Source organism: Hevea brasiliensis, chromosome 6 (genome assembly GCF_030052815.1).
Source record: "Hevea brasiliensis isolate MT/VB/25A 57/8 chromosome 6, ASM3005281v1, whole genome shotgun sequence".
Taxonomy (NCBI): domain Eukaryota; kingdom Viridiplantae; phylum Streptophyta; class Magnoliopsida; order Malpighiales; family Euphorbiaceae; genus Hevea; species Hevea brasiliensis.
The window spans coordinates 101495593-101518431 of NC_079498.1; the positions used below are offsets into that span (position 1 = coordinate 101495593).

The 22839-nt window shown below is 30.1% G+C and overlaps 3 protein-coding genes across 3 annotated transcripts; all 3 read left to right on the plus strand.

Annotated features, from left to right (window-relative positions):
• Window positions 1-1152: 1152 nt before the first annotated feature.
• On the plus strand, window positions 1153-8859 carry LOC110643942 (pleiotropic drug resistance protein 1). The gene is made up of 24 exons (XM_021796478.2): window positions 1153-1758; window positions 2036-2156; window positions 2262-2350; window positions 2461-2545; window positions 2648-2807; window positions 2921-2997; window positions 3232-3285; window positions 3368-3458; window positions 3558-3859; window positions 3970-4251; window positions 4337-4653; window positions 4782-4942; window positions 5036-5139; window positions 5220-5376; window positions 5455-5574; window positions 5665-5798; window positions 5880-6212; window positions 6730-7020; window positions 7116-7199; window positions 7297-7430; window positions 7496-7723; window positions 7826-7997; window positions 8100-8354; window positions 8461-8859. The coding sequence occupies exons 1-24, from the start codon at window positions 1433-1435 to the stop codon at window positions 8716-8718; spliced, it is 4335 nt and encodes a 1444-aa protein (XP_021652170.2). The 5' UTR covers window positions 1153-1432; the 3' UTR covers window positions 8719-8859.
• A 1998-nt stretch (window positions 8860-10857) lies between these two features.
• On the plus strand, window positions 10858-12405 carry LOC110643945 (probable 2-oxoglutarate-dependent dioxygenase AOP1). The gene is made up of 3 exons (XM_021796481.2): window positions 10858-11276; window positions 11417-11738; window positions 12163-12405. Exons 1-3 carry the CDS (start codon window positions 10903-10905, stop codon window positions 12403-12405), a joined length of 939 nt encoding a protein of 312 aa, XP_021652173.2. The 5' UTR covers window positions 10858-10902.
• Window positions 12406-21208: 8803 nt separating this feature from the next.
• LOC110643932 (probable 2-oxoglutarate-dependent dioxygenase AOP1) lies at window positions 21209-22442 on the plus strand. The gene is made up of 3 exons (XM_021796470.2): window positions 21209-21576; window positions 21756-22080; window positions 22197-22442. The coding sequence occupies exons 1-3, from the start codon at window positions 21209-21211 to the stop codon at window positions 22440-22442; spliced, it is 939 nt and encodes a 312-aa protein (XP_021652162.2).
• Window positions 22443-22839: the final 397 nt, after the last annotated feature.

Here is a 22839-nt window from a genome sequence, read left to right on the forward strand (position 1 = left end):
CTCCTCCACTAGACGTAGAAGGTGGGATGTGTTGCATGCTTCCATTAATTTGCCTCCATGACTTGAGCTTCTATATAGTTCTGAAATTTAAGTAGGTGGTTGCATGTTACTTCATACACTTAAATGAGCCGAGTTAATTAGTTCAATATATTTTGAATTTGAACTTCAATTGAAATCAATTATATTTATATTTTCAGGAGGAAATATCGTCTTTTTCAATTCATTTGCTGTTTTTTTGAAGCAAGTGACAGAGAGATTGTAAACTTGTTATTTGTTCTGAACATAAAAAATTTATGGTAAATACATAATCTCAAGTCTCTTTCTGTGCATATGAAGAGAGAAAAACAGAGTAGGAAATTAAAGTACATAAAAGATGTGGCTTAATAGTCCACAAAATCTGCATCCATGTCCACAAAATTGGAACCGACTTTTGATGTTGAGTGTGCCAATTTAATTCATTTATGATCATAACTTCGTACGTCGAGGGTGGCAAATATTAAGTAGGTTAAACACCGTCGCCGAATCTACAAACAAGATGGCTTCGCTTTGATTCATTGGCTTCACGTTTCACTCTTTAAAAGTCACCTTGCAAAGTTGATACCTTCACTTTCTATAAAGTCTAAATCTTCTTACTATGCTTTTGGTACAACGAGCTTATCACTTTTATCTTTCAAGTAAGATCAGGTATTTATTAATAAATGAAGAAAATATTTATTAAAAATAATTTACTTTTAGAGGATTGATCTGATACAAATAATATTAGTCTTGAACCATTAAATTAGGGTTACCTGTAGAATGAATATAAAAAAATACACCCCACCACCTTCTGACACATAACTCTCATTTTATTTAAAATTTAATTTTAAAATTAAATTAAATATATAAATTTTATAATAAAATTAATTAAAAAGAATAATTTACCCCATGCGAAGTATAATATTTTGGAAAATTATTTAGTAGAAAGTTATATTTTTTGAAAATTGATAGAAAATTAATATTAAAAGATTTAATTTATTGTAAATTTAAAATATATGTAAATTTTACTTAAACGTGAATCTCACGTGTGAACGGAGGAAGGTTACTCTCAGTGCCAAGTTTCAACACAGAAGCTTCTACTATTTAATGGCTGGCGCTTGTTTACTTCATGCGCCTTTCTAGCGGTGGCCGTCTGCTTCCTTGTACGCTTTTCCCATATAATATGGGTAGTGGTCCCTTCCCCTCGAAAAAAAGAAAGCCTCTGCAATTTTCCCTCCCATTCTTCTTCCAAAAGAAAATCTGCCTTCTTCTCCTCTAGATTATAGTTTTATGTAAATGCCGCTATCTCATATTTGGATAAATTGAGAGAAACCCATTTCTTTCTGTAGCCCAGCAGCAAGAATCACTATCTTGGTCGTGGGGTTTAGTTGTTGTTGAAGCACTAGTTTCTGTATCAATGGAAAGTGCTGATCTTTATAGAGCGAGTAGCAGTTTCAGAAGAGGCAGTTCTTTGGCTCGGAGAAACAATGGTTTGGAAATTTTTACACAATCTTTTCGAGAAGAAGATGATGAAGAGTCTTTAAAATGGGCTGCACTAGAGAAATTGCCTACCTATGATCGTTTGAGGAAAGGTATATTAACTACGATGACTGGCGAAGCCAGTGAAATTGATGTACACAGTCTTGGGTTCCAAGAAAGGAAGAATTTGCTTGAGCGATTGGTGAGAGTAGCGGATGAGGATAATGAGAAGTTCTTGTTGAAGCTCAAGAATCGTATCGATCGGTAAAGAATTAAATTTTTTGTTAATGTTCCTGGACTCGGTTTGTTACAGACAAAAAGCTACAAAGAAATGAAATTATGATTGTTAAGTTAAAATTTTCATGCATATATGTATATATTGCAAGAGAGAAAATGAACAACTTTCGTCACCCTGAACGTAATGCAACTATTTCAAAGTCCAAACAGAGGAACTCTGCTCTGATTTTCCATATTATTTGTTGTCTTATGCATTACTGTTTTGTTTTTCAATAATGGAAGTACCTGTTTCTTGGTTTTCTAGAGTTGGAATTGATATCCCCACAATTGAAGTCCGGTTTGAGCATCTAACAGTTGAAGCAGAAGTCTATGAAGGAAGCAGAGCTTTGCCTACATTCTTTAACTATTTTTTTAACAAGCTAGAGGTGACAAACTGCAAATATTGCTCAAGAGTTATTATTTCACTCTTTTTTTTGCAAAAAAAATTGTGGATTTATTCTTCTAAAACTGATTTATTCTTCAATATTTAGGGTCTCTTGAATTATTTCCATATTCTTTCAAGCAGAAAGAAACACCTGCATATCCTCAAAGATGTGAGTGGTATCATCAAGCCATCAAGGTGAAAAGTTCATTAATGGTATTTGGTTTTTTTTAGGCTTTTTCAAACCAGACTAAGAATATCAGATTGACATTTCTAATCATGTTCCTATGTTTTTATCTTTCTAACAGAATGACATTACTTTTGGGTCCTCCAAGTTCTGGAAAGACCACCATCTTGTTGGCTTTGGCTGGAAAGCTTGATCCTACTCTAAAGGTGATAATTCATAGTTTTAGCTTCATATTTGTCATGGGGTTTCAATGTTAACCTATTTTTTTATTTATATTCATAACTTGATAAGTTACATTTTTACTGCAGGTTTCAGGGAGGGTCAGTTACAATGGTCATGACTTGGATGAGTTTATACCCCAGAGAACTGCTGCCTACATCAGTCAACATGATCTTCATATAGGAGAAATGACCGTAAGGGAAACTTTGGCCTTTTCTGCTAGATGCCAAGGGGTTGGAAGCCGTTATGGTAAGTTCAATGGACACTTTTCTCTCTATACAAGTTATAGTCTATACAAAGTTTGAGCAGTGCTGGGTTGTTTCTTTTCTTTATTATTATTAATTATTTAATTCAACTTGGAGATCTGTTAGCAGAGCTATCACGAAGAGAGATTGCAGCAAATATTAAACCTGATGCTGATATTGACGTCTTCATGAAGGTGAGGGAAGCCAAAACATAATGAAAGTATGAAACTTTTGAAGGGGAGCATAAACAATGATGAAAATATTTTTCTGAATAAGATGTTTAGATTGTTGTTGATATTTTTAATCATCAACTTTAGTTGTCCCGTTTCTTCCATGTTCTATTACAAGACATTTATGAAAGTTGCCATGGAAGAATAAGTTGCACACATGGTGCTTGGTTTTTATCTCTTCTGCTTCTGCTATTACAGGCAGCTGCAACAGAAGGTCAGGAGGCCAATGTCATCACAGATTATATTCTAAAGGTAATATCACCAGCGGTATCTCAAAGATAATATCCCTTAATTAATTATAATTTATTTAATGCCTTTTCTCTTTTCTTTATAGGTTTTAGGACTGGAAATCTGTGCAGATACAATGGTGGGGGATGAAATGTTGAGGGGAATTTCTGGAGGACAAAGAAAACGTGTAACAACTGGTAAACAAACTCTTTTGTGCATTTCTAATGTCAAATAACATTATTTTCTATTTGGAATTTGTAGTATCAGAATGAAAATCTCCAACAACCAAACTGTAGGTGAGATGCTGGTTGGACCAGCATTAGCACTGTTTATGGATGAGATATCTACTGGTTTGGACAGCTCGACAACTTACCAGATTGTGAACTCACTGAAGCAATATGTTCAAATTCTGAAGGGAACTGCTTTAATTTCTCTACTCCAGCCAGCCCCAGAGACTTATGATCTCTTTGATGACATCATTCTCCTTTCTGATGGCCTGATAGTGTACCAAGGTCATCGTGAACAGGTGCTTCAGTTTTTTGAATTCATGGGCTTCCAGTGTCCTGAAAGAAAAGGTGTGGCTGACTTCTTGCAAGAAGTAAGCATAAAGATGGCTTTTCCATCTTAATTATTTCTTATTGGATGATTGAGCCACCTATTATTTTGAACTATCACATTAATCTGAGTGAATACTGAAAATCATTGCAGGTAACATCAAGGAAAGATCAGATGCAATATTGGGCCCGTAAAGATAAGCCTTACAGATTTATCACTGCCAAGGAATTTGCTGAGGCATATGAGTCATTCCATGAGGGAAGAAGACTTGGAGAGGAGTTTGCAACTCCATTTGATAAAGCCATGAGCCACCCAGCTGCTTTGACAACCAAAAAGTATGGTGTGAACAAGATGGAGCTATGTAAAGCTTGCTTCTCGAGAGAATTTCTACTTATGAAGAGAAACTCATTTTTCTATATCTTCAAGTTCTGTCAAGTGAGTATATCGACTTTATTTTAACAACTGCTTTGTAAATTTTTGCATATGAATTATGATTTCTCATCCTTCTTTCTTTTATTAGCTGACAATATTGGCATTGATTACAATGACACTTTTTCTCCGGACTGAGATGCACCGAGATTCAGTAATTGATGGAGGAATTTACGCGGGTGCTTTATTCTTCATCGTGATTACGGTATTGTTCAATGGCTTGGCAGAAATTTCCATGACCATTGCAAAGCTTCCTGTCTTCTACAAGCAAAGAGACCTCCGTTTCTATCCTGCTTGGGCTTATGCTCTTCCCACATGGATCCTTAAAATCCCCATCACATTCATAGAAGTTGGAATTTTGGTATTCATGATATATTATGTCATTGGATTTGATCCAAATGTTGGAAGGTAAGAAGTGAAATTTATTGTAAAATTTATCAGGAACTTCAATTTATATAGTTTTATTTCAGAGATTCTCTGTAAAGCTGATTTATGAGTTGATATTTCTTACATCCAAAGGTCATATATTTCTACAGGTTGTTTAGGCATTACCTTGTGCTCTTAATTGTTAACCAGATGGCTTCTGGATTATTCCGATTTATTGCTGCAGTGGGCAGGAACATGATTATAGCCAACACCTTTGGTGCATTCATACTGCTGCTGCTTTTCGTTTTGGGTGGATTTATCTTGTCACGAGGTATAATTAGTAAAATAAGCTTAGTAAAATATAATATGTTAGTCAAACTGAAAACTTAATTAATCTATTTCTTTTCTTTGTCTAATGCTGCAGATGACATAAAGAAATGGTGGTTATGGGGTTACTGGGCATCCCCACTGATGTATGGGCAAAATGCAATTGTAGTTAATGAATTCCTTGGACATAGTTGGAGTCATGTAAACTCAGAAACTACTCATTTTCTACATTTTGTTTTTCCCTCTTCATGATCAACTAAAATCTTTCTTTCTTATCATAGGTTCTCCAAAATTCAACAGAACCATTAGGAGTTCAAGTTTTAAAATCTCGTGGGTTCTTCACAGAAGCATATTGGTACTGGCTAGGACTAGGGGCACTGTGCGGATTCACATTATTATTCAACTTCTTATACACTGCGGCTCTCACTTTTCTCAATGGTAAATACCTTTACAACTGTCATGCTCTTTAAAAGCAAGCGCTTGTGTTATATTGTTGTTTAATTAACTACTATGCAGAATTTAGCAATCCTCAGGCTGTTACTTCAAAAGAACCTGAAGAAAATGAAACTGGTGGAATGGAAGATGGTATTCATTTGAGTTGCCATAGGAGTAGCTTTAATCAACAAACAAACACAGGTGGCAATGCCCGTTATGAATGTGCGCATATGTGTACGTCATTTAATTCTTTGCTTTCTAAATACTAATCAAATTTTTGCTGATATGCAGACTGTGGATATGAAATTAGAAGAGGGAAGTCACCCAGGTCTTCACAGAACAACCACAAAAAAGGAATGGTTCTTCCATTTGAACCACATTCCATTACATTTGATGAAATTATATACTCTATTGACATGCCACAGGTAACAAAGTTTGACAGATGGTATAATATTAATGCAATCATTTAAAAATGTGATGAATTATTTTTGAATTGGATTTTCCAGGCAATGAAAAATGAGGGTGTCAATGAAGACAAACTGGTACTTTTGAAGGGCGTGAGTGGTGCTTTTAGGCCTGGTGTTCTCACTGCTCTAATGGGTGTTAGTGGTGCTGGTAAAACAACTCTGATGGATGTGCTAGCCGGTAGGAAAACTGGAGGATATATTGAGGGGAGTATCACAATTTCTGGTTACCCAAAGAAGCAAGAAACATTTGCCCGAATTTCTGGATATTGTGAGCAAAATGACATCCACTCTCCTCATATTACTGTTTATGAGTCGCTGCTCTTCTCTGCTTGGCTGCGTCTACCTGATGAAGTAGACATTGAAACCAGAAAGGTAAATATTTGCAACATCATTTGAAATTTTTTGACAATAGAGATTTATATCTCTGCACAAACTAAGTCAATAAAGATTTTTGAAGTTGATCTAGACTTGTTAGAGCTAGTGTCCTGCTAGTGCTACTGGGAATATGATCAGTTTTTAGTTCTTTCTTCAAATAGCGTCAGTCTACTTCCGTCTTATTGGTAAAGTTCAACCACATAAATAAGCATGACTGAGATGGAGAGGTGATTTTGCATGACCAAGAGTAGTGCTGGTCAATGGTGGAGCTAGATGCTTATCCTGTTGGTGCAAATAGAAATCTATTTATTCTGTAATTTTTTTACCCATTTTAAGTAACTTCCTTCCTTAGAATCACTGCTTACTCAAAAAATTCAATTAGGTAATCCTTTGCTGATTTTACCAGAAAAATTGAGCTCAATCGTGTAACTTCTTTTAAATGGATGGACATTGAAAAAGCCTTTAGCAGCCAGATACAGCAATGTTTAAACTTTAAATTTTAATAATGGTGCAGATGTTCATTGAGGAAGTCATGGAGCTTGTGGAACTGAATACACTGAGGCAAGCATTAGTTGGGTTGCCTGGTGTAAATGGTCTGTCAACTGAGCAACGCAAGCGTCTAACCATTGCGGTTGAGCTAGTGGCAAACCCCTCAATCATTTTTATGGATGAGCCAACTTCAGGGCTAGATGCAAGAGCTGCAGCAATAGTTATTAGAGCAGTTAGAAACACAGTGGATACTGGAAGAACAGTTGTCTGCACCATCCATCAGCCAAGCATTGACATATTTGAAGCTTTTGATGAGGTAAGGAAGTGTTAAGTTGATCATGCAGTAAGTGCTTCATTGTGTGTTCTTCAGCATATATGAGTGATTTTGACATGTTTAACATGGGATATCAGCTATTCCTATTGAAGCGAGGAGGACAAGAGATATATGTAGGGCCATTGGGTCAATATTCTTGCCATCTAATTAAGTATTTTGAGGTATGTTATCACAGAATCAAAATTTACAGCTGATATGTTCAAATATGTTGAGATATATGTTCATGTAAACAGCTAACACAATACATTTAAAATTAAGGGAATTGAAGGAGTCAACAAAATCAAAGATGGTTATAATCCAGCAACTTGGATGTTGGAAGTTACCTCTTCAACACAAGAAATAGCTTTAGGGGTTGATTTTGCTGATATCTACAGAAATTCAGAGTTGTACAGGTAATTTATTGAAAACAGCTTATTATTTAGAATAAGCAGAGCACTGATTTGTGGAAATTTTGCAGGAGAAACAAAGCTCTTATTAAGGATTTAAGCAAGCCTGCTCCTGGTTCAAAGGACCTCTATTTTCCTAATCAATATTCAGAGTCATTTTTCGTTCAATTTTTGGCATGCTTATGGAAACAACGTCTGTCATATTGGCGTAATCCACCATACACTGCTGTCAGATTTCTCTTTACAACCTTCATAGGCTTGATCTTCGGAACAATGTTCTGGGATCTTGGCTCCAAAATGTATGCCACAACTCAAGAACTACTAGAACAAAAGAGACGTTCAAAATGGGACAGTATCCATCCATATATCTTCTAATGTCATCTTCACGTGACTTATTGTAGGACAAAGCAACAAGATCTTTTTAATGCAATGGGTTCAATGTACGCTGCAGTTCTATTCCTTGGCATTCAAAATGCATCATCTGTGCAGCCAGTGGTAGCTATTGAACGAACAGTGTTCTATAGAGAGAGAGCTGCTGGAATGTACTCAGCCTTGCCATATGCCTTTGGACAGGTAAAAACTGTTACATACACACATATATATATATCACAAACTATACAAATTATTATGCAAGAACTTGTATATTTCTTTACATAATCTTATTTTTTGTTGCAGGTTGTGATTGAACTTCCATATATTTTTGTGCAAGCTGCAGTATATGGTGTTTTAGTCTATGCAATGATTGGATTTGAATGGACTGTCTCTAAGTTCTTTTGGTATTTATATTTCATGTACTTCACATTATTATACTTCACCTTCTATGGCATGATGACTGTGGGTGTATCACCAAACCACCACATCTCGTCTATAATTTCTTCCGCATTTTATGCAATATGGAACCTATTTTCCGGATTCATAATCCCAAGAACAGTAAGTTCTTTCAAGCATAATTCTTTTTCCATACTACATTTCCAATGTGCATAGTTATGATGTTCTTTAATTTTGTTCTTTCATTTCTCCACCTGCTATAAAACAGAGGATGCCGGCATGGTGTTCATGGTACTATTGGATATGTCCAGTAGCTTGGACCTTATACGGATTGGTTACATCACAGTTTGGAGATATAAAGGAGACGCTTGAAATAGGTGAAACAGTGGAACATTTCGTGGCGGATTATTTCGGTTTCAAACATGATTTCCTGGGATTAGTTGCAGCTGTGATTTTTGGATTTGCCATACTTTTTGCATTTACTTTTGCAGTTTCTGTTAAGCTGTTTAATTTCCAGAGTCGATGAAAATCTGCTCTGATGTTGTATATTATAGGCTAACTTGTCAAGTTCTTTTACCCCTTTCCAATCACATTCAGCAAAAATCTTGTTATGTGTTGGAAATTAAATAAATTCAAATCAAAAGGTCTAAATTAATTCGATCAATAATTTAGATCTAATTGAACATATATGGAGCTTAAATTATTCCATTTTTTTTAATTGCTTATTTAATTAGCATGGTCTTGTTCATGAAAATGAAAGCATTTATTTATTTATTTTAATTTTTGTTTTGCTTTGTTAGGACAGCTACATCTATTAAAAAAAAAAAAAAAAAAAACTCATGAAACCCTTCATTACTTGGACTATGTAACAGATGGATTATGAAAAAAAAAAGAAAATGGTCCCATTTTCTGTGCATAAATAAATAAAATTAAGTGGTCCTATTTATCATAAACACTTAATTTTTATGCTTTTAATCTTTGCGTCTCTGATCCTGGACCAGATTATGAACCCTCAAAATTAACATTATTAGCGCTAAATAACAAACAAAATTATTGTTTTAGTAAAAAGTGGTCCTGGTAATAAAAAAAAGGTGGTCCTAAAAACCTAATTATAATATTATCAAATAAACTTAATTAGTTATAATCAGTATGATTTTTAAACTTGATCTAATTTAAAAATTATGAAAAAAGGTTGGTTGAATTAATACATTATTATAAATATTAAATTTATATTATATAATTAACAATTTATTTTATATATTATATTAATATAATAATATTTATAAATATTAATAAATTAAATTTATATCAATGTAAAATTATATTTATAAATATTTCTTACATTTTTAATTTTCAGGAAAATTGACGAAATCTTATATACGCAATTTCTTTTTTGGTTCCATCCAAAATATAATTATTGATTAGGAACCAAAGACATTTGATATTTCCATGGTATATTTTATTAGGATGATTACTCGTTAATGTCCCAGTCAAAAATCAAATAATTGATTCTTGTGAAAATAACCTAGCACAGATAGGATTAATATAAAATTAAAAAAAAAAAAATAGTGGTCCTGGAAGCCAAGATTGAATTGCCAATTAGTTATCCTAATTATAATGTTATAATTAATTCCATCCTAATTGAAAGATGGATTTACGTTTGTCATTTTCAGGGAAAATGAAAGCATATACAAGAATAATACCACGATGAGATTTAACTCAGCTGTATTGAAATAATATTTAAAATTGTGATTTGTCTCAAGTTCAAATATAAATTTATTTTAAGTTCAAATATAAATTTAATCAGACTCAATTATATATATATAAAAAAATAATGCAAGCATAATTACTAGCATAACAGAATAAATAATAAGATTATCTTCTTCACATTTTTCTTCCTATATAAGAAGCTCCATACATATCCAGCTACCATTAAAATTTTGTTTTGCCCTCCAATATACTAATGAAATTTTTAAAAAATTTCTAGATATTTGAATTCTTAATATTTTAATTTACACTTAAAAATTAGACAATCGACTATTACGAATTTGTATTTGGTGTGTGTGTGTGTATATATATATATATATATATATATATATATATATATATTGATGGCTATATCCTGAACTTATTATTCTAAGATATTGATTTAAGATAAGCAACTTGCTTATTATTATAAGATGTATAATTAATTTATTGTCCAAGTATGAATCTTAATTATAATAATGCAGACAAATATGGCTAGGGTTTGAAATTCTTTCTTCACCCTTCTCATAATGATTGATTATCCAACCTTGCAAGAGCATCTGTATGATGCATATCATGTATTTGTTGAAATTGCCGCATTCTTTCCTAACAACCATCCAAAAAGTTCAGCTAGCCCTATTAAGATGGACCACACAATTCTTTAGTTGTTAGAGACTAATTTTTTGTTGATCTATCTTAACTGATCATGCAAATTGCCACCCTGAGCATATTCCAGCCAACTAGCCTCCATGAAAGTATAGTGCAAAGAATCATCAAATACGGCCAAATTAAATTCATTAATTAATTACTTGCTTCTTATATGATAATATTATCAATTTGTCTTCTAATGAGACAAAAGCATCAACCTCCATATATTTCTATAATAGGAGCCTGTAAACTTGCCATTGATTAAGTGAGAAAAGAGGGAGAGGGAAAAAAGAAAAGAAAAGAAAAGAAAAGAATCATGGGTTCTGAAGCAGCACCAAAGCTTCCTGTCCTGGATTTCACCCAGGAAAATTTGAAGCCAGGTACAAGCTGTTGGCTCAAAACCTGTGCTGATGTCAGGCAGGCACTTGAAGAGTATGGCTGTTTTAGAGTAGAATACAAGAAACTATCTCCAGAACTTCGCAATGCAGTCTTTGGTGCCTTGAAGGACTTGTTTGATCTTCCCACTGAAACCAAAATACAAAACAAATATCAGAAACCCTTAAATGGTTATGTTGGACAGATACCCAAACTCCCTCTCCATGAAAGCCTGGGTATTGATGATGCAATATCTCGACAGGCAACTCTAAATTTCACAAATCTCATGTGGCCCAATGGAAATGATCACTTCTGGTACTAATTATTAAACTGCTATATATATATATATATATATTTTTATTCTAGTTTTTCCTTTTAATTAAATTCTTGTCAAGCCTGTACAATCTGCTTCATGGGTTTTTATTCTATTTTTTTTATTATTATTTTTGGGCCAGTGAGTGTGTTTTTGAGTATGCAAAGGTTGCAGCAGAGCTAGATCACATAGTGACCAGAATGATATTTGAAAGCTATGGAGTAGAGAGGTACCATGATGCTTATTTGGAGTCTACTACTTACCTTCTTCGAGTCTTGAAGAATAGAGCAGCGAAAGAAGATGAGCCTAACTTGGGGTTTATCACACACACTGACAAGAGCTTCACTACCATACTTCATCAAAATCAAGTTAATGGTTTGGAAGTGGATACCAAGAGTGGTGAGAAGATCACAGTAGAATTTTCACCTTCATCCTTTGTAGTCATAGCAGGTGACGCCTTGATGGTAAGTTAACATGTTACCAATCTAAAGCTCAAATTTATAAATGATTGATTGGTCTAAAATTATTATCCTACAAGAAATGTTAGATTTAACCGTGAAAAATTTTACCGTCAAAAGTACAAAATTTATTAATATAAGTTGGTAGCGGCAATATATGAATTGCTTCTATAAAATTAGTCATAAATATTTTCCAACAAAATTATAGCGGCAGAAAAAAAAAATTTAGTTATTGACAATAATAATTATTGTTGAAAAAAGATCAATGGTAAGAATAATTATTGTTATATTTTTTTATATACCATTAGAAGCAGTTGTTTATATTATATGTTAGCTTTGTAGCGGCAAAATTAAGGTTATTGTAAAATTTTTATTACTAATTCTAATATTTATGTAGTGATAATTTGGTTGAATTTTGTATTTGGTTTAGGCATGGAGCAATGACAGAATAATATCTCCTAGCCATAGAGTGATCATGAATGGAAAGGTTGATAGATACTCAATGGGGTTATTTGCCTTTAATAGTGGAGTAATACAATTACCTCAAGAACTCGTAGATGAGGAGCACCCTTTGATGTACAAGCCTTTGGATCACATTGGACTTCTCTATTTCTATCGTACTGATGAAGGTTACAAATCCAAGTGTCCTGTTAAGGCCTATTGCGGTATTTGAAAAAATAAATTAAAGGATGAAAAATTATTGCGCAATTAATTTCAAATTAATGTTTCTTTTTGTTTTGTTCACAAGTTAGCAAATTAGTGTGCTTATGCTCTAGCAAGAGCTGCTATTTCTACGTCTGATTTGAATAAGTAGAGGTTGAGACCTCCACTAATTCCTATGTGACATGCTTTTGTTTGATGCTAGTAATTTATAAAATTAGTAGCTTTTATTTAAAAAAAAATTCAAATTAATGAATGGGTTTGCTAGATAATAATTAATTCATCATTTCTGTCCTAATTAAGTTCTTATTTTTTGCGTGAAAAAAAAAAAGTTAAAATCCGGATGACTTCTCCCCCTTGAAGAAGTTGAATTCTTTGTACAATAATTATCATGTTGCATTAGTGGAATATGTTTTTGGTGTCAAAAAAACTTCTTAATCTAAAAGTTAAATTTGTACAGTTCTATATCTCTCTATTATGCAATAAGCATAAGCCCACTTTATCGTATGTGGAAATATTCAGTTAATAAACAAGGTGATTATGATTTAAATTTTAAACTTTTAAGAAGCTTTAATACTATATCAAGAAACCACTCAACCTAAAATTTTAAGCTTGTAGATTAAGATTTCAAAAATTAGTTTTATATCTTTCTATTTGAAATACCCTTAAAAGTATCTAGTTACATAGAATTATACTTGCATCATTAAATCATGTTAATGGCTTATATCAAATTATAATATTATGAATTTTTGTAGATAAATAGCCTCATAAAGAAATTTAATTATTAAATTTTAAATATAATGCTCTTTTTATAAATTTTATTGTAACACCCTCACCTTAGGTAGTCCGTACATCCTACTGTTTCGACAACTAATGTTTGTTTGAACAGTTAGAATGTCTGGAACTACACTTAAACTAGGGTAATGAGACATAAATTGATGAAATAAAAAAAAATTAAGGGAAAATAAAAGAAATGAAATGTAATTAGGTTAAAGGAGTCGGGGCCACGGCAATGGGTAACCGTACTGGGAAGTAACTGCGAAGACAGTTGCTGACCCTAGACCCACGAAGAACCCTAAGAAATAATTTTCGGGACTTAATAAAAGGTTTACTGAGGCATAAATGACATTAAAAACGTCACAGAAAATTTTAGAAAATTTATTAATCGGTACAGATAAAAATAAATTGACAAGTATAACGAAGGGCATTTTGGTCATTTCAACCTCAGAGTTGAATTTTGACCTAAATGTCAATTAAAAATAAGAGAGATAAAAACACATAAAATAAATTAACATCATGAAAAATGCAATTGAAATGGGAAAAGAAAAGAAGGAAAATCAAACATAAATATATGAGTTATTACTAAGCATAATATAAATATTACATCATTAATATTTTATGTAATTTATCATAAAATATATACAGGCATAAGGTGACAAAACTCAACCACTCAAACATTTCTTCTTCTTCAACCCTCACCATGGCCGAACCATTGCTCCCTTTCTTCCTCCATGGATTTCCTTCTTCCAATCTTTGAATCCCTTCCATTCTCACCATAATCTTCATAAGTCCCTTCATCAAAATTTATCCCCACACCTTAGGAAGTCAAATGGCTGTCAAGAAAGAGGAGATTGGTGAAGTTTTGGCAACTTGAAGAAGTGTCCATTAAAGGTTAGTGCATGAATTATCTTACCTCTCTTCTTTAATCATGCTAAACATGTTGAAATGAGTTGGTATGATAAGAAAATTGAAGAAAATGATGAGTATTTGAGAACCCTAGAATTTGGCAACTTGGGAACTATGGGAGTTTGTTAACTTCATGCATGTAAATGGTGATTTGTGATATTGATGAATAAGTAGATGTGAGTTATATGTTGAGTGATGAAGTTACATGTACTAGAATTTGATTGCATGTGTATGTTTGAGATTGACAATTTGAATTAGGGTTTTGACGTAACTATTGGAGATTTTGTGTAATTACTGGAATTTGACTTTGTTGAGATGAGTTGATGATGTTTAGAAGTGTCATGAATGCCAATTTGTAGTTTGGGAGTTGGAAGAAATGGAAATTGAAAGTGTACATTTCTTTGTAGGTTTGGGACTTTATAATCCAGTGTATGTTTTAAGCCATGACTGAATTTGTATTATTCCAATTGGTATGAGGCTAATTGGAGGTGAAATTAGACCCAAAATGCTCCATTTTTCATGAAGAAACCATATTCAAATTCTGTCCATAACTTAACCTAATTACTGTCCCAATCCGGTTGACTATACAATGAACCCAGAAAAATGACCAAATGAACTGTACACATTCATGGTTATAACTCCCTCTAGATAGATCCAAATAACCTGAATTTTATACCATTGGAAAGTTTAGACATAGCTCTACAACTTTTATGAAGGACACAGAGCCCAGAAATGCCTTTAATTAAATCAAATTGCTTGCCTAATTTAAGTCACAAAACTGTCTAGAACCATATTACCCAGAAATTGCTAGACATAGGCTTACCCGACCAGTTTTGGTAAAAAAGCCATAACTTGGTTTACAAAAATTCAAATGCAATGAAATCAGTGGAAAATTTCCACAAGACATCAATATACAATATTGGTATTTTGACCAAAATCCAAAAATCAAGGGAACTAGGTCAACTTAATATGTAAATTCTGGAAATTGCCTAAGTGACCACTTGACCCCAGAACAGTCTTTTAGTCATATCTCCCATTAGTAAACTCCAATTGGGATGAGCCATATTGTTCTGGAAACCTAAGGAATAGGGATTCAACTTTGTTTTAGACACATTCCTCAAATTATGAGTGTAAGAACCCTAAAAATAAAGTCAAGGCCACTGACCTGAACTGGAATCCTGTTGGTACAACGTACTTGAGTCCAAGCCAGTTATTTGGCTATAATTAATTCTACAAAACTTGAAAAATTGAAATTCAAAATTTTAAGTGACTATAAGACATAGGGCAACAAATTATATGAAAAATACTAAGCCTAAAAGTGGCTGCAACATATTCAATTAAATTAGTAATATGTAACTCTAGAATCTGCCTAGTTAAAGAGCTAAAATTAGGAAATGAATCAGTTATGGTTATTTGACCATAACTTGAGTTCTAGAAATCCAAATGCTATGATTCAAAAAGGGAAAACACAGATAAGACATAGAGGAACAATTTCCATGAAGGAAGTATGGCCAAACAGTGGCCACAAATTGATCAAATTGATAGGAAAATTTAAGACATTAAAATTGAACCTAAAAAAAGGTTCATAAGATAAATTATTTTATGGCAGGGTTTTAACCCTAATATGTTGCTAAACACTAAATTACATGAAATAGGTATGTGGGATCCACTTTTCCACTGCAAATTGACTTGAAATTTCTAATAAGAAATTAATAATGCTTAATTGCCCAAAGTAAACCTAGGCTTATGTATATAGTTTGGATAGATTGGTATACTAATTAGAGACTACAGATAGCAGTACTGCCTACATGAATAATCATTGAGCGACAAAATATCTCTAATATGATTGTTCTACAGGCTATATGCCTGCTCGTTGTCTATTGTGTCTAATTTCATTTCTGGCTTTAAAAGCCTGCCCACTGGCCTTATGTCTAATATGACAGTTGTATACAGGGTAGACATATGGTTGTCTAACTAGTATACCCCCGTGTATCCAGCACTTATAGTCTGTTATAAGTAACTTGGGCACTGTTATAAATTAATTAAGATTGGAAATATGAGAAATGAACAGAAAAGATACTGTTAAATTTAATTGTTCTCAAAGTGTAGGAAATTTATAAATGACTTAGATTTTATGAAACAAAGCATAGAGATATTATTTTTAATTATTTAGTTACTTTTCTTTAAAATTATGCACCACTAAGCAATTCGCTTAGCGCGTTGGTTTTTCATTGCGTAGGTATTGGAGTCCAGACACAGCCACAGTACTAGTTGTAGCAGTAGTGTTCTAACGGAGTTTTGACATATCTGTCACAGTCCAGAGTCACCTCAGTATTTTGTATTTTATTGGTAGAGCCCATGTATTAGATTTTGTCTTTTGGTTTATTATTCATAAACATCATGTAATTACATTTTGAGTTTGTAAATGAAATTATAAATTATTGTGTATAAACTTTTATATGAATGATTAAGAGTAAATTATATGAATGTTTGATGACATAACATGACATGGAAAAATATGAATGGAATATGATTATGTTGACAGGTAAATATTGAAACCTGCCAGATGTTAATAAAACAGAGAAGATTCTGTCCGGGTCTTCACAGAAATAAATTATGATAAAAATAAAAAATTTACCACATATTTTCTATGAAATTTAAACTTAACAATGGACAAGACAAAATAAGACAGGGTGCTCCGACATCGAATGTGGCACGCTTTACTCGGCTACACTGTAAACGAGTGAGGGGCGTCACATTTCTTGCATGCATATTAATTTATTATGTATTCATTAATTTCTTAATAGTTTTTATCTTTGATAATTTCATTAATTTGATAGTTATAGATCGATTAAAAATACTAAAATACCTTATAGAAAGGAGCTTCTAAAATAAGATTATCAATTGAAATTATAATTTCTTTTTTTTTTCTGCCATTGCAATATGAGTTAGAGCAAAAAAAAAAAAAAAAAAAAAAATATATATATATATATATATATATATATATATATATATATATATATATATATAACCTTTAAAATTGAAATATTCAATAGTTTTATTTGGAATAAATAATTTTGTAAAAAAGAATTCAATTAAATTATCACACAATCATACTTATTTCTATTTATTTAAAAATAATTTTTTAAAATTCAAAGAAATTTAATTTTTTTACTTCTGAGAATATATATATATAAAACCTTTAAAATTGAAATATCCAATAGTTTTATTTGGAATAAATAATTTGTAAAAAAAAATTCAATTAAATTATCACACAATCATACTTATTTCTATTTATTTAAAAATAATTTTTTAAAATTAAAAGAAATTTAATTCTTTTACTTCTGAGAATTGACAAAAAAAATTAATTAAATTAAATTCTTAACAAAATTATTAATAAAGCTATTGAATTAATATTTTAAGTTATATCAATTTAGCAAGATGAATGATTTATTTTTAAAATGTTTCTTTCTATAATCTAATTATTTTTTTAGATAATCTAATTATATTTAGTATAATTTTATTTTGAATTGTTATATATTAATAAGTTGATCAATCTAAAATTATCTAACTTATTTTTATCTTAATTAAATACTTACTCTGTGTTGCGTGGATATATTATACTTTTTGAATTATTAATAAAATGAAAAATAAAATATAATATTTAAATTTTGAAAATATAAAAAATCATAAATTTTAAAACCATACCTTGTAAATATTTATAAAAACTTACAATACCCATATACTTTTTTTAACTATAACTTTTAACATTTAATGATGGATATTTATAATGATTTTAAATTTATACTGGCTTTTTATTTTTAAAATTTAATAGAATTATATTTTCAATAGTAATTTTACATGATATTTATTCATTAATATATGCTTGCGATTATAAATTTTTATATTTCATTGTTGTATGCATTAATTATCTTTCATTTTATTTGTCCTTAGCCTATTTATCTTTTTATCATAACTTAGTTTTATGTTAAAATCTAATTATAGATGTTGTATTAAGAATTAAGGAGAAATCAAAAGTCTCATATATAAGTGATTAGTAATAATAATATGACTATAAATTTAAAGAGACCATTAAATTTTATTTAATATATACATATTAATTATTAACAAATAATTAATATAAGATAAACTAAAATGATATAGATATATATTAATTTTATTTAAATTTTTATACTAAGTATTAAAAAAAACTAAAAAATCATATTAATTAGCGATGACAATAAAAGTAATAAATTTTATTTAGTACATACGTATTAATTATTGTTAATGATAAAATATATGTATTTATTATTATTATTATTATTATTATTATTATTATTATTATAAATAAATTTTGTTTTACTTAATATATACGTATTAAATTATTATTTATAGCAAAAATGTAAATATTTATTTATTATTATGTACATATTAATTATTATTATTAATTTTTGTTTAATTTAATATATACATATTAGAAATTAATTATTATTAATTATAAAAATATTCATTTTTTGCAATTATAATTTATAAATATAGGTGTATATTAATTTCATTTAAATGTTTATACTAAGCATTAAGAAATTAAAAAAAATTACCTATTTGTTAGTAGCAATAATAATTTTAATAAATTTTTGTTAACTACAATTAATATAAAAATATACATATTAAATATTATTATTATTATTATTATTATTATTATTATTATTATTGATAAAAATGTATTCTTTTAATTATAATTCATATATATATATATATATTATTTAAATTTTTATGTTAAGTATTAAGAAATTAAAAAATCACATATTAACTACTAAAAATGCGAAGATAAATAAATTTTATTTAACAAATAAATTATAATTATTGTTAAAAATAAAAATAACAATAATGCTAAGTTTTAAGAAACTAAAAAATTATATATTAAATAGTATTAATAATAAAATAAGGTAAAAATTGGCAAATGAAAAAAAAGTGCCACTTATCACCTTTGAGTATATTTATTTTAGAGACCAATTTTATTATACTTATATAAATATAAATAAGAAATAAATAATAAAGAAAATTCATAATAAATTTTTTCATTAAAAATTAAGAAAGAAAATAAAATTAAAATAACTAATAAATACCGATGAGATAACTAATTTAAAATATTCTGTAGATTAAATATGATTAATTACTTAGTCTAACTTGATCAAGTAATTAAAAGACATATCACTCACTGATAGATCCCAATTTAAATCCTCACTTTTTTAATCCCTACCTACTTGATTAAACAAATATAATTTGTATTGATTGGTGTAATTCATTAGTTAAAAAAAAAAAAATAAAAACAGACGCTTTATTTATTTATTTATTTATTGTAATTAATTATTTAACTTAAAGAGAGCATGCATGCATGCATGCATCTCTCTCATTATAAAATTGTAAAATCATTTCATAACTTATTCTAAGATCCCCATGATTAGATCACTAGGGCATGACATTATTAGGGACTCCAATGTCTTGTTTAAGGGAAGGAATCAATTTGGCCTAAATTCCTTTACACCTATGGACATCCCTATTGTTTTTAGCATATATATTTTTCCTAATTTTGTGGGACATAACATTCATTATTCTCTATTTGATAACATCATAATAACATTAACATCATAATAATTGTACTCCATTAGATGAAATTCAATTTTTTTTTAAAATATTAACCTTATCAAAATTAAATTAAATAATTTTATTAATAAATATTAATTTAATAGTTTCCTCAAAATTATAAAGTTTTAGATTTAAATTCTAATTAATTAGAATCAATTAAAAAAATGAATAATTTTACTAATTAATACTAATGGGAAGTTGCAAGCATAAATTAGTGATAACAAGTAGAATAAATTAAGCCTCCACATATACCTTATAATTGCCAATAGCAGATAATTAATTAACATTGTTAATATAATAGCCAAAATTATTAACAAAATATTTAGTGGAGTGAGTCAATATCGTAATAATTATAAAATAAATAAATAATCTATAACTCATTAAATTATGAAATATATGAGAAATTATTTGATAAAATAATGATTCCATGTAAATAATTATATTTTTCTTGTTTAAATCCGGTTCATCACAGATTTAAGATATAAGATGTATGATTAAATTTATTTATTAAATATATAAGTTCCATATATTTGTATCTTAAATCTATAATAGGCTGAATTTAGACAAGAATTTTTCGTAAACAATTTACATGAAATAATAAATTAATTAAAAATAATAAATGTATTATTATAGTTATTTAAATTATTTAAAAAAAATTATAGGGTAGTTATATTTTTAGGAACTCACCATGAGATAGTTATAATTTTTGGAACTCACCATGAGATAGTTATTACTACTACATTTATTTTTATTTATTTTATACAGTGATTAAGAAAATAATTAAATAACTTCATTTTTATAAAAATATACTAATAATTAACTAAATTACTCTTTATCTTATCTAGAAAATTATATAAATATTTATTGTAGTATTTAATAGAGATAAAAGTTAAAATTAAAAAAAATATAGTTCTTTAAATACGAAATTTTTAACGAACGAAAAACTCAAGATAAAAATAAACAAAGAAATATTTTATAGGACCCACTTAAATAAACTTATTTATATTTTATTAACTTGTCATTTCATATATATTATTTTACACGGGATCATTGGTATAATATATAATTTTCTGTAATATAAAAAATAAAAAATAAAATAATAAAAATTAAATAAAACATCTAAAAATTTTATACCTAGCACTTATTTATCTTAGTGTGTTCTTTTAGAACTATTTATTTTAGTGTGTTACACCACAGAGATTATTAAGTACACTCACGGTATATGCACTATCTCTTACAATTATAATTATGTATGAAATCCACTTTCTATATTATAAGGAGATCTATTTTTCTGTGAGAGAAGAGTAAAGGAGATCTATTTTTCTGTGAGAGAAGAGTACTACTTTTATGTGCATTTGAAGTTTTCTATCATCTTCAGTTACACCAAATAAAATTCACTTTATAAGGCAATGTTCCCTTTCCATAACTAACAAACATTTAATCATCAACATAGAAAGAGAGAGAAGGAAAGAAAAACTACTATCATGGGTTCCGTTACAGTGGCGAAGATTCCAGTCATAGATTTCACTAGCGACGACTTGAAGCCTGGCACAAGTTCTTGGGTTAGCGTATGCAGAGAAATATGGAGCGCACTTGAAGAGCATGGGTGTTTTCTAGCAAAGTACAATAAAGTTTCTTCTCAACTTAACGAAGCCATCTTTGATGTATCAGAGGAATTGTTTCATCTCCCTACTGACGTCAAGATCAGGAATATTAACGGTTTCCTTGGCTACCATGGACAACTGCCTGCTCGACCCCTTTATGAAAGTTTTGGCATAGATTATGTCACAGTTAAGGAACAAGTTGACAAGTTCACAAATACTATGTGGCCATCTGGAAACAATCATTTCTGGTATAACATCAAATCTATCCTTCTACTTTCAATTCTTGAAAGAACCCGTATTTATAGCAGTACTTCATTTCAATTCTTGAAATTTACGGGAACATTAGTCATATTTTTCAAATTATGTTCTAGAAAGAATTCTTGGATGTTTGTTTATATTTAACGATTTATGTTCACTTGCTGGATAGCCAAACTGTTTATTCGTTCTCAAAGGCGGTGAAAGAGCTACATGAAATGGTGGTGAGGATGATATTCGACAACTATGGTTTAGAGAATAAGTACTATGACTCCCACATAGAATCAACCACTTACCTTTTGCGAATACTCAAATATCGAGCTCCCCAAGAAAATGAGAGCTGTATGGGTTTGCACCCTCACACCGACAAAAGCTTCCTTACCATAATTCATCAGAGTCATGTTAATGGTTTGGAAGTTAAAGCAAAGAATGGAGAGTGGATTAGTGTAGACTTTGCTCCTTCAACCTTTGTAGTCATGGCAGGCGAAGCAATCATGGTAAGAGACTAAAATTTAAAGTTTGTATAAAACTATAAATTGTCATTTTCAAAGTGCCCAAGTAACTAATAATTTTGAAGCATAACATGTTTGAGACTGTTTGGGTTGGCTTATAGGGATGGAGCAATGATAGAATAGATGCTTGTGACCACAGAGTGACAATGAAGTACAAGGAAACAAGATGCTCGCTGGGCCTATTTTCATTCATCAAGGGGATAATACAAGTGCCAGAAGAATTAATTGATGAAGAGAATCCATTAAAGTATAAACCATTCGATCATGTTGGTATGATTCATTATTTCTTTGGTACGGCTGAAGGTCGCAAACACCAACGTACTTTGAAAGCCTATTGTGGTCTTTGATCAGACCTTTTGCACCAGTTGGTTTAATTTCCAGATGCAAATGTTATGAGTCTGTTTCTTGATAGAAATTAATGATGTTTCTATGGGTTTGAGATTTCTGTGTTCATATGAGAGTAAAAATTACTTCATAATTAAGTTGTTCTCCGTGCTTCTCCAACAATAAAACCCAAAAATCTTTTCCTGTAGATTTCATTCGCGACCTGAATTCAGAGTGAGAAACTTTATTATTATTATTATTATTATTATTATTATTATTATTATTATTGAGTGGAATACAAATTATAGGATGGAGATGGAAAATAATTTATCTGAATATAATTGATCGTGGACTTAAAAAATAAATATATCAGTCTTACTAAATTTATATATATGTTTCATAATATATATTATATCTTAA

Bases quoted from the DNA above. Each gene is read 5' to 3' on its own strand.
- LOC110643942 (XM_021796478.2), top strand. From the start codon at position 1,433: ATGGAAAGTGCTGATCTTTATAGAGCGAGTAGCAGTTTCAGAAGAGGC. The intron at 3,860-3,969 runs GTAAGCATAAAG...AAATCATTGCAG, and splicing joins TGGCTGACTTCTTGCAAGAA to GTAACATCAAGGAAAGATCA. The intron at 7,200-7,296 runs GTATGTTATCAC...TTTAAAATTAAG, and splicing joins ATCTAATTAAGTATTTTGAG to GGAATTGAAGGAGTCAACAA.
- LOC110643932 (XM_021796470.2), top strand. From the start codon at position 21,209: ATGGGTTCCGTTACAGTGGCGAAGATTCCAGTCATAGATTTCACTAGC. The intron at 21,577-21,755 runs GTATAACATCAA...CTTGCTGGATAG, and splicing joins TCTGGAAACAATCATTTCTG to CCAAACTGTTTATTCGTTCT. The intron at 22,081-22,196 runs GTAAGAGACTAA...GTTGGCTTATAG, and splicing joins TGGCAGGCGAAGCAATCATG to GGATGGAGCAATGATAGAAT.
- LOC110643945 (XM_021796481.2), top strand. From the start codon at position 10,903: ATGGGTTCTGAAGCAGCACCAAAGCTTCCTGTCCTGGATTTCACCCAG. The intron at 11,277-11,416 runs GTACTAATTATT...TTTTTGGGCCAG, and splicing joins AATGGAAATGATCACTTCTG to TGAGTGTGTTTTTGAGTATG. The intron at 11,739-12,162 runs GTAAGTTAACAT...TATTTGGTTTAG, and splicing joins TAGCAGGTGACGCCTTGATG to GCATGGAGCAATGACAGAAT.